This window comes from Lampetra planeri, chromosome 11 (genome assembly GCF_965212315.1).
Source record: "Lampetra planeri chromosome 11, kcLamPlan1.2.h2, whole genome shotgun sequence".
Lineage (NCBI taxonomy): Eukaryota > Metazoa > Chordata > Hyperoartia > Petromyzontiformes > Petromyzontidae > Lampetra > Lampetra planeri.
Window position 1 is genome coordinate 11,802,525 of NC_136117.1, and position 12,309 is coordinate 11,814,833.

General features: G+C 46.1%; 1 protein-coding gene across 2 annotated transcripts in view; it reads left to right on the top strand.

Annotated features, from left to right (window-relative positions):
• The window catches only part of SAMTOR (S-adenosylmethionine sensor upstream of mTORC1), a 36,030-nt gene extending 26,166 nt beyond the window's left edge, over positions 1–9,864 (top strand). For both annotated transcript variants that reach the window (XM_078598848.1, XM_078598849.1), the window contains exons 5-7: positions 1,680–1,803; positions 5,541–5,872; positions 6,949–9,864. In XM_078598848.1, the coding sequence (XP_078454974.1) occupies positions 1,680–1,803; positions 5,541–5,872; positions 6,949–7,291 (799 nt within the window). In that variant the 3' untranslated portion in view covers positions 7,292–9,864. The remainder of the gene's footprint in view (positions 1–1,679; positions 1,804–5,540; positions 5,873–6,948) is intronic.
• The last annotated feature ends 2,445 nt before the right edge of the window (positions 9,865–12,309 follow it).

Here is a 12,309-nt window from a genome sequence, read left to right on the forward strand (position 1 = left end):
TTGGTGCGCAGAAAGTTTAAACCTCGCGCCTTGCTCAAGCGTGATTGGTTATGTGACAACCCATTGCATACAACGCATATATTTCATAAAATGCACTGCTGGATGAAGGCCTCGCCGCGCCTTGTCGGAATTGGGGATTTTTTTTTGCATATTCCACCTTTCTGATCAGTACGTGTTGGCGAAAGTTGGTAAAACCGATGGTTGGGTTTTTATTTTATTTTAAATGCAATTCTTGACAATGATAAAACACCTCACATTAATAACCGTCCGCTCAAGTACAGCTATTGCACGAGGAGGTCAGGACAAATTTGCCGAGAAAAATGCAGCCGCACTTTAGACGTGCCTCGTTACGAAGACAATCATACAAGCAGATAAATAAATAATGTTACAAATAAATTAATCTCTTATTTTAATTTGGACCGCTTATCAAATGGACCATAAATAATGTGTTGTGTGTCCTCTCGCCCCACTTTATTCCTGGAGGCTTGCCTTGTATTTGCACACCATATTGAAATGGTAATGAGGCATTTAGTGCAAGGCCAGGGTAGCGGGGCTGTATCTGCGCCCTTGCTAATATCATTTTGTAACATGCGCGTATATATATTTAGACCGTGGCCACGTCACGAGTGTGTGCGTTGGGCGAAAATGAAAAAAGGCCAAAAAATTACAGCGTCTTTAAAATAATTGAAATGAACGCGTGCGTGCACGTTAGCTGCCCCGTGGGAAGGGTATTTCGGAATTGGTCCGGAATTAGCGGCGTGCGCGTTCCACGCCACGCAGCTTTTGAAGTCAAGAGGTCCGGGGGCTCCGCGCCACCTGCACGGATGTCAGACACAACGGTAATCAAGCGGAGGACACGGCGAAACGTCGCTGTGCACGAGACCTTTTGTGTAGTGGCGCTAACCTCGCACGCATCGCCGCGTGATTGACGTGACCTGCGTTCACCCACCGCGTCAAGACCGTCAGCGCTCCCAACGCGTTTCTGTTTGTGAGTCATGAATCGCGCTGATTAAAAGCAAGTATTTTAATTATTCAAAACAGGGGCATTCACCGATTTTTTTTTTTTTGCGTTGCTTTTTGAGTGTTTTATTTGTGTCGCTGTATTATTCACGCATCTGGTTTTGTAGGTAGGGTTTTTTAAATCTGTGTTTTTATAATAAACCTGGCAATATAAATGTTTGTTGTATCTGTAACACCTCTCCTTCCTATGCCCTGGATATAATCACAATTGACTATTTGCTTTGCCCATAGGAGCAGCTCTTGAGTTGAAGTTAAACAGTGCAACGTTTGTGCTATAATTGTTGTTCTTATTCAGCCACTTTGTCAATCCACTGCTAGATGAGGGCCCCTCCCCATGCTATACAGGTCACGTGGGAGTTATTCACTTAGCAGGGTTGATTCTGGATAGTGCTTAGAAGTGTGATCACCATCCCACAACAGGTTGTCTTCGGCTGTTACTTAACAATAACAACAGGTTCTTATAGGGACGATACATGGTAGAAAGCAGAGGGCAGTGCAGCAAATTTTCTTCTTGTATTATTGTACATTGTCCGTATTTTAGTTTCACCTGGGCCCACACCCATTGACATGGATAATCGAGAGTTGACTGCAGTAGTGAGCAGCACGCGGCAAACGAGGGGTGGGGGTAAAGCTGAGGTTGGGGTGCCGCTGTTTTGCAGGTCGGGCGGTGGCGCAGCACACACGGGAAAGATCCGACTCCTGGACGTTGGGAGCTGCTTCAACCCCTTCCTGTGCTTCGACGAGTTCCAGGCTCTGGGCATCGACATCATTCCAGCCGTGGATGTACGTGCGCTGTCCCCCACGGCCGTGTCTTGCGCGCTTACCGAGCAGGGGGACCATCGGGTGAAGCTTTAAATTCTGTAGCCTCGAGTATTAAGTGTCGCGGGTTAAATTCAAAGTTTAGTGCGTTCGGTCACCGGTTGTCGTTCAGGTAGTTGTGAGCGCGCAGTCAGTGTGCAAGCATTAGTGCGGTTAAACAGTAAGGTGTGTCTTTGTGTTAATTTCTGACCTATCGTCAAAGGTTCTATTCGGCTCTCGGGAAGGAAGAGTTTCTTCACCTGAGTAAACCCTACCGTAACCGTACCTTAACCCTGTACTGACATTATTATAATGGCAACTCTCAAACCTACCATAACCACATCCCCTATCCTCACATGACCCTCACACACTACTTGCTGTTGGTCACCTATTATAGTTCTTTCTGCAGCACTATTTTTAGGTGCGAATTATATTTTTTTGTTCTCGGCTGCAGCGAGTGTCCAGGTGCGGTGACGACGCGGTATATTATTCCTGTTTGATGCTCACGCGAAGTGATGGGCACGCTACCCTGGCACTTCACCAGCTGTGAACTTGTGCAGTCTCACCACTCCATAAATAAAAAAACTAAACCATGAAACTATTTTAATTTTACTCGGAAAGACCCACTGAGCTATATAGCTGTTTTTTAGAAGTGACCTGGCCTCAAACGATAGCTCAACGAAGTGGCTTATTGTGTGGAAATGTATACCAGCCAAATACTCTTAAACGCTTGTTCGTTATAAATGTGGAGAGAAAAAACCGGAGGACCCAGAGAAAAATCCACTCGACCACGGAGAGAACATGCAAACTACAAATATACACGCGGCCAGGGTTGGGATTGAACCCACAACCTCCTTCATACCAGGCAAGGTAGTTAGCATCTCGCCACTGTGGCGTACAAAATTAAAGCCATCCCCCGTGTAGCCTACCATAGCCTCTTGGGTCAAATGGTGTTAGAGAACACCTAATTAAGGCCGGCACTGCACACAAGAGGTGGTGGTGTGACCAGGGCAATGCCCCGGACACCTTTGTCTGCCCAATACTGATGTTTATAACACTGCATCAGGTACTCATTGAAAGCTGAGACGACCTCGTTGAGACCCAGGGCTGAATCGGTTCAAATAATTACAGTTGATGTTAACCATACCTGGGAATCGAATTTAGGCTTGCTCGGTTCGAGGTGCACTGTGATAATTACTATGGTACCGCTCCCCACACTCCATAGTCAAACAAAGATAACAAAGATCCCTGTACAGCCTTTTGTGGTGGGTGTAACGGAGACTCAGTCGAGCTCTGGAGGCAACACGTTTATTAACACAAAGGGGTAGCGGCCCCTTTACCCGGTTAGCTATGGTGGTAACCCACCGATCTAGTTAACCTAACACACGCCACGGGGTAACCACCCTGCTCTCCCCCTCCTCTTCAGACTTAGGCGTAGCGTCTTCACCACAATTCTCGCTCCCGATCCCCACCGAGGATCGTTTTTTTATTCCCCTGTGCGGGGCTTCCTCCACCCTCGGCCACACACCTCTTTACAGACTAACGCGTAGGCTCTTCCCCCAGCCTGGGGTCCCCTCAGCCCCCCCCTCTGGGGGTCCCTTCTTGCCCCCTTTACCCCAGGGCTGGTATTCCTGGCAGTACGTCGCGTGGCGTACCTTGGCCAGGTAAGTTCCGCACACATGCGACGATGCGACAATGCCTGAACAGACTGTTGGGGCGAGTGCTGTTAGTGAGCACCTATGAAGGCTGGCATGGCACACGAGGGAGTAGGTGGTCATCACTACACCCGTCTGCCTTTGTCTCCCTAGTGGGTATGTTTTTTTACACACCGCATAAGGTACTCATTTGAGTCTGAGTCAACCTAGGGGAGGCCCAGAACGATTTCAAAAAATTCCATCACCGATGTTGGGAGTGGGAATCAATTTCGGGTCGCCGAGTTTTTAGCACAGTGCACGAACCGTTGCACTACCTCTCCTCTTACTCCATAAACACGCACACACGCACGTGCAGACGGTCTTGCATTGCCAAAGTTGTCCCTGGTCACTTAGTACACTGTGTGCTACATCGTTGCACGTCAAGTACTTTTGGGTTCACCGGGTTGCGGTTGACCAGCGGCAGACGTGCCACATGATGGAAGTTTGTCCTTTAGGACGTGGTAATAAAGTGGCACGGGGTGTTGTGTCCGCTCTGTCAACACGTTCCGTCACGCCGCCTTGCCGTTAAGAGCTTCTTGACGGTATCACTCGCCACCCCTGGAGCAGAAATGTTCGGTATCTCTTAGTTGAATGTCATTTATCATTTCTCAGTGGAAATGTGCCATTATCCTGTGTGCTTCAAAACATTTTTGACAAGTTTAAGGGGGAAGACTGTCACAGATATTCTGCTGAAGGCACCAGTGAATAGAGAACAAAACGCCCAATGCGGCGTGCATGCCTCTGTTATTTTTATGCGTTCGCTTAAACACACACATCAGCAAATCATTGTACGAAATTGCCTTTGCTTAACAAATGGCTAAGTTCAGTCCATTGCAAGAAGAAGCCACCTCGAATCTCGGCTAGTTTGGTCAAGTTCTCCAGACTGGACAGTGATATGCTCTTGAGCTTTTCTGTCAATGGAAGGTAATTGATGCCGAAACTAAATTTACAACGAAAGCTTCGTTTCACCTTCACCACAATGTCACTGCTACAGCTGTGTCCACAGTTGCCATCCATTCGCACGGGTGACGTATGGCAATCCCCCCACTCTTCGCTTTAGCCACAAACACCCACCGGCCGTGCACTCTCTTGAGCGTTCACTCCGTGTCTAATTGCGATGTGTATCATCGACGTGACGAGGTGGTGGTTGCTGAGCTCCAAGTTGCGAGCTTTCCAGACCAGGACGGGGAAGACTTTTATTTTAATTGTTTTGTGTCTCTGATTGTTCGTGCTTGATTTATTAGCAGTTATGGCCAAATGTGTATGACTCTTTTGTAAATCCACTGCTGAATGAGGGCCTCCCCACACCATGCTGGCTGTGAGGCATGAGCAATAGAAGTACAGGACGACGATATCTTTATCTCCTCTGCCCCCCGCCGCCCACAACGTAGCCTGCAGCCTGTAACACCCGTTTTGTGCATGGTGGTTGCTCATCCAAGCCTTCACCAGGCTCACTCATGCTTAGCTTCTGAGGTCTGAGAGGATCGGACTGCATCGTGTGCTTTCAGATGCGCTTCTGCGGTCGTCTGGAACGCTCTTCCCATATTAGGAAGCCTATTGGAGCTATGCACTTTTAAATCATCGAGATTAAAAGCTAATTTCTTTGGAACTGCTTTTTGTGTTTAGTTTGTTATCCTTCGCCTGTACCTCTGATTAGCATGGTTTGCAACGTACGGTGCGAAAGAAGTTTAACATACATGTATTTGCTCATAGGCAGCCTACAAATAATCAATATCTGTAATAAAGGTTTTTTGGGTTAGAACACGTAAATATAAATGTATCTTTAAAACCGGCACCACCCGACACAGCCAATTAGTAAGGTTTGTCACGTAAACAGAACATGACAATTCGTTAATCCTTCAGCACACCGGTGTGCTGGAGAGTAAACCCACAACATTTACAATTCGAGTTCCGTGACGTGGCGATTGCAACAACCAGCTTCATCAGACGATAGCCAGATGTCGTGAAGAAGAATTGACATACAAGTAGCGCGACGGTCCTTTCACCTGCGCCACGCTCTCTCCGCAGAGCGTCTTCCGCTGCGACTTCCTCAACCTGCAGTTGGACGCGCCGCTGCAGCTGGCGCCCGAGAGCCAGGACGCCTTCCTGCGGCAGCTGCCGGGCCCCGTGGTGCGCTCGCTGCCGCGCGAGCTCTTCCACGCCGTCGTCTTCTCGCTGCTGCTCTCCTACTTCCCGTCGCCGTGCCAGCGCTGGCTCTGCTGCCAGACGGCCCACGGCCTGCTGGCGCCGGACGGCCTGCTGCTCATCGTCACGCCCGACTCGAGCCACGCAGGTCGCCACGCGGGCATGGTGCGCAGCTGGCGCCTGGCGATCGAGGCGCTGGGATTCAAGCGCTGGAGGTAGCCGCCCCCGCCAACGCCGCACGTCCGTTACCCTTTTGCGGCCTGGCGTTTTGTCCTCGCAGAGCGCCTCGTGTTAATCCACTGCTGGGTCAGGGGCCTCCCCACGTCATAGTTTGGCCATGACGGTTATTTATTTTGTAGGTGGTGAACGTAGATGTGGTAGCATTGTACAGTATAATAAAGTATTTTACTGCGTTGTCGTCCGTAGACGACGTTGCCCTGCAGCAACCTACATCACCTTGTTTTTTTTTCATACATGCTAGTTGTCATTCCCATCACTATCCTGGCCCAACCCGGCTTTGCTTATAATACCTGACGAAACCAAACACATTCTCGGTAATTATAAATATATATAATTGTATCGACGCATATACAATTAGGACCAGAATTTGAATCTCTAAACATCCTTCGATTAGGCTAATAATGTCATGGTTATGCATGATTTAACAACGGGAAACAAGTTTGACACGTAGGCTTTCGCGACCAATATCCATAATAAACAATCTCAATCATCAAACATTTTGAAAAATTACCACCTTTTATATATATTCACCATCCTTAGCTATTGCATGAGAAATATTCTTGCTGGAGGATTTTAACGCATGCAGTACACAAACGGCTTGTTAACGCTTTGTGAGTGATCACGCTGTACCTGGTCTTGTGGGGACGTTGCCAATGTGAGGTTTGGGTCATTTGCAGTGTTCACTCACTACCCTGCTCAATGCTGTTTGCTCACTGCAGTCATACATCGCCACCGTGGGTGCCACGGTGGCGAAATATTAACTACCTTCCTTGGTATGCAGGAGGTTTTGGGTTCGATCCCGACCCTGACGCCTGTTGTATATGTGGAACGTAGATTGTGAGAGATTAAAAGTACAATACAAAAGTTGACGTTGCTGCATTACCCCTAACGTGCTATGGTGCAATTGTTATTTCTGTGCAGAGATCTGCCATTGTGAACATGACATGAACAATGTGTAGCGATTTTTCAGATCATCTCAAGTCCATAGCTCCTTGAGATGTGATTTCCACTTCTCTCCCCCCCCCCCCCCCCTTTGCCATTGTCCTGACAGATACGTGAAGGCTTCGCACATGCACTTGATGGCCTTCAGGAAGGTCACCAACCAGCATTCGAGCGACCTGCTCAGCCACAACTACCCGGAGATGCTGTACATCCCGCAGGACTTCACGTGGGAGGACACGGAGCGCGGGGAGAACGGGGGCGGCGAAATGGACCTTGGTGAACACCCCTCGGCGCGGTCGCTCTTTGAGGACAGGCTCTTGGCAGACGGCTTCTCCGAGCTCCCGGATCTGGCCGCTTTTCCGGCGAGCCTCAACGACTCGGACTCGGAGGAGAGCCAGGCGAGCTCGTTGCAGTTCCACGAGATGGATGATCCCATCCTGCTATTGGCCTGATGCGAGAGGAGGCAGGGTAGACGGGGGAGGTGGGTGCCTTCTCTGTTCATGCGCGCACCCCTCTCCCCCCTTGGTCATTGTGCTTTATACAGCTGCCTTCTTCCACCGCAGCAGAAAGAGTTATGGTGTTCTTCTTCCGATAGGAAGAAAGTTGTAAGAGTAGAGTGGATCCGAAGAAGGTTTATGAGAGGTTTTCTTTTTGTAGCCAGTTTTCTAATATTTTTACACCGTTTGCTATTGTTTACCTTGCCTAAATATAGATGTTAGACTTGTTTTTGATGTTTTCACTTTATGTATGTTTTTTTGCTTATTTTCACATCTACGACGTGTCCTCTGGTTCTTTCATTATCTCTGCGTTTAGTTTTGCCGTGCGTGAAATCGGGGCAGGTTATAAAAATGCGCCACTTTTGTTTCCCTGCCAGCAATTTTGTTAGCCTTTAAACAAAGTAGAGGCAGCACTTTAAGTCTGCGAGTTGAGAGATGAAGCTGTGGGATGTTGTGGTGGCCAAAGTCTTAAAGATTCTGCAGGGTCACATTTGCAAACAAACAGAAGCTCCTGACAATGGTCGTTCCCTTCTGTCCACCCACCATGCTAAACATTTTGAAATTCAAAGCAATAAATATACAAATAAGAATTTTTACTGCAAAGCCCAGGAGATTTGAGAGCCTTTTTGTGTCGGTGCACTTTCAAGGTTCCCCCTGCCCCCCTCTTTATACTTTATGGGTTTGTCGTTTGAAAGGTCTCTGTTTAAATTGCACAGTCCTCTGCTGGCAGCAGCCTCTTGCGATGGTGGTGCTTTCAGAGATGTACGTACGTCCCACTACAAGACGATGCTTTTGGTGTTCAACCTGCTGCTCGTTATAGAAATGAAGAACGCAGGTCACTGAAAGGCCCGCATTGCATTGATGCACAACGTATTTATTCGTTCCGCACGGCCAATTCGGGCTGGCCGTCTGATGAACACAATCAACAAGCACTGAAATGAGGAAACGCCTGGCAGAGGTGAGAAACCTACAGCCGATAGTTTTCAAAATACCATTTTTAAGTGGAATATTTTTCAGCTATGGTGCGGCGCACGTGTGTTTTTTTTCCAATTCAGCGTGCCGTACTCAATTAGGAAAATCCATATTGCGATGCTAGGTTTGTTTGTATACTAGGTATACTAGATTAGGGGGCAGCGTATTTTTTTATGCTGGGTTGGGCAAAGGAGATTTGCAGTATTTTTGGATTCACCTCGGCTCACATGAGATGACCTTCGTTGAGTGAGGACTGGGATGAAGAGGTGATTTTTAACAGCTCGCTCGTGTCCCCATTTACCCAGCAAATGCTAAACCAGTGCTCTTAATGTGCAATTAAGTAAATCATGTGTTGTGTAGCCAGGTGACAAGCCATTGAAATGATCTCTTTTCTGTACAGAAGACCTGCTTGTAAACATGGTACTGAATAATTTAACAGTTTCCCTTTCAAAACATTTTTTTAAATTTGGACTGAGCTCTGGCGCCAAATACGCAATGGCCCATGACTCATTGGATTGTCATCACATTTATATAACTGTCAATGCAAGTGTAGGAAAATTGTGTGCTGGAAGCCCAACTTAAAAAAATGGGCCTGCATTTATGACAACAAGAAACGCACTGCCCTTACAAAGGTACAGTTCCCCAGGTCTCTTGCAGAACGGTAAATAAAACGATTAGCTCCCATCTGGTTTCACAAGCGGACATCCAAATCCAGCTGTGCAAAACTACAGTACCTTTCTCTTCCATCTCACAGGTTTAGGTTTCGGCCAGGTTACCCCCCCCCCCTCACCTTGGCATGTTTGGACCAATCACACATGGCTGCTGACACGATATTTCTTAGCTGGTCTAACAACTATTGCATCTGAAAGTAGCGTACTGAGCTGCGGGTATTTTGCCATGATACGTTGGGCGGGGGGGTGGGAGAGCGTTACGCACGATATTGAGATCTGTGCAGTATGCAACATGCTAATAAATGTGTTTCAAAAACACTATTTTCTTCATTTTGCACATTAAAGAGGGAGGGTGCATGTTTTACGACAGCTGCATTACAACTGGCATTCTAATGATAGTCCAAATAGCCACACCGTGTTAATTGGGGAAACGGTGAAAAATTTGCACAGGTCATCTCGTTGTGTCCTTTGTCATTATTATTCTTAAAATAATTGTTGGGGGTGGGGGGGAATTGGTGATAACAGTCGTTTGTTCACTTCAGTATGCATAAACGTATCATTAAGAGTTAAAGGATTGGTTGTTAACATTGGTGAGAGCAATGCGTCATTATATGTTTAAGAGAAAAAATTGCAGCTAGATTTGCTTTTCATTTTCAAACCAAATGTGTATAAGTTTGACATCTGTTCACATGTCAATGCTGATACAGTTTCGTGAAATAAAAAAAAAGGTGTTTTGTTAAGTTTGATAAGACCGGTAGGACCTCTGGCATATAAACATGTGCCACGGCAAAAAAAAAACCGGCGTGTTAGAATAGAATTTAAATCTGTGTTACCTTGACATGACATTTGTTTTTTAGATGTTAAATAAAAGTGCCAAGTGTAAAAGAGGAAGTGCGCGTGGTTTATTTTTGAGATGCTTCTTATAAATCACTTGAATAAAACAACGCTCCTGAAAATTACGGGAGCGTGTCTTTGTGCGTTTCTTTTTTTTTTAAGCCGTGGTTGGAGTGGTTCGCGTATTTTTGTTTGATGTGAACATCGCGACCCGAGTTGAATTCACAGCAGCAGCAGCAGCTGCTAACTGGTATTGGGCCACTCCTTTTAATCAATCCACAAAAAACAAGCACGGTGAAGTATGGTCAAAAGTCAAAACAACGACAACCATGGCTGACGGCGCGGGGGTAGGTGGGTTGATCCATCGGTCGATTGACAAAGAGCTCTAATTTTGTTATATTAACGAAATGTAGCACAGCACTTGTCCAAAGTAGCGTTTCGTAATTTTGTCCAACTCGGTTGAGAGAGTAATGCATACACCAGGTCTGCATGCCTGATTTTCCCATTTTAAATAAGTGCCTCGTTGGAAGGCAGCATGATCATTTTTCAGTAATTGCATTGCCATCAGCTGGTGGAACGTGTAATAGCATCTACTATATTCTGCACAGACGATTACGAATTGGATTCCACTATGGCAACAAAATGCTGTGCGCCAAGCAGTCGTAGGGCGGTGACGTGGCCTCGCGGTTGCATATTCGTCGCTTGTTGCAAGAGGTACGTGGTTCGAATCCAGGGGCTGCCCTGGCTAGCACTGGCTGTTAATAAGCATGACAAAAAGACCCCGTGGCGTAATTCGCAAAAATAGTTTTGTCATGTGCAGACGTGGCCCAAATTTTTGCTAAATTTGGTAATTTTATGACAACCTGGAAATTACTCGATTAGAATGCACACTGCAATCGGAATCGGAATGTTCATTTATACTGGGGGAATCCGATGAGCTATGAAGCTCTTTCACACATGCTAAGCAATCGTCAACCCCCGACTGCCAAAACTTGGTAGGATCCTCCTGAAAGAAAAGAGCCTTTCCTGGGCAGACATTGTATTACTCCAACAATGAGCCAATAATGTTTGTGTGTAACGCGAGTGACGTCACCCCGTCATTAATATTCATGAGCTGGTGGATTTTTACACTCAAAAAAAAAGTTGCAAATTCGCTTTAAGTTTGACGTTTCTTTATTGAAAGTGAATCTAATAAATAATTCTACGCAGCAACAAAGTGGATTTGGTGTCTTTATTTCTTCAGCACTTTAGACAAAAGGTAAGTCTAATTGATGCTTCTACATAATGGTAAAATAGACATTTGTCGGTGATTGTCCAGATATTGTATCAAATTCCAATTTATTTCAACCCCAGCGACCGAAAGCTGAAGAGAATAAAGTATCCGCAGTGAATTTGAACAAATTGAAGGTCAAATTTCGATTTAAAGCTTTCGTGACTGCAGGGATTCATCTTCTTGGTTCTTTCGGTAATGTCACGTAGAATGGAAACAAAAATAATAATAAAATAATTCTCACGACGTTTCGGCCACAACGCAAGCAGCCGTCATCAGGTGAATACCAGGTCTGTCGGTGAGACAGCGTCTGAATGAAGGTCGGTTATTAACAGTGCTACAGTGACATGAAGTGAGGTGTTTGATGACATACTTTCGTGCAAGATTCACTGCCATTCAATTTACACAATTTTTCGTAAAAATATTACAGCTTCCGTCCTAGGACGGGCAAAACAAGCTAATTAATCATAATTATCAATGAGAAACATTCTGTGACAATCGTTTTTTGGGGAGATCGTGTAAGTAGTAGAATGTGTGTCGTGAACGTAGGGTCTATCGGCGATGCTGCATACCCAATTGTTAAATGTCACATTGCTCTCAAACACACCGGTGGTGCTGACGCACTAACACATTGTACGCATGCACATTGTTTGCACTTTTGTTGACGTAACGACTTCGTTAATTGGCTGTGTCGGGTGGAGGAGGGTTTACGACACACGTTTTAAAATCAACTCAATCATAACGTTGGTCGCGAAAGCCCACGAGTTAAATTCTACAATTTACGCAAAAAGAATCAAAGCAAACGTGAGGTGCTTTATTTGTTTTTTTCCCTGAATGTGGAAGGGTGACCGTGGGTTAACAAACACGTGAGATTACCAGAGGGTAACCAGAGGCCCTGGTTTGCCCATATTCTGATACAGGGAAATTTAATTTTCAGGTCCATACGGGATGTTTGCACACAGCGTTGGTGTACGGTGTTTTTTTCTGCAATATGGATTTTCTGTTTGCACTTAGTCACATATTCACTTTAAGATGTTTTTTGTTCATGTTTTTGTTTGTTGCGGTTGCACCCGATTCAAGAGCCGAATGGCTCACAGGGCTATACCTAATACATGAACTTGAACTTCAAAACGGGCACACATTTGTATAGTTCGTATCTCTCCCCTGTGATGGGACTTTGTAGGATGAACGTTCTTCCGGAAGAGGCAGATGCATCTTCCAGAAGA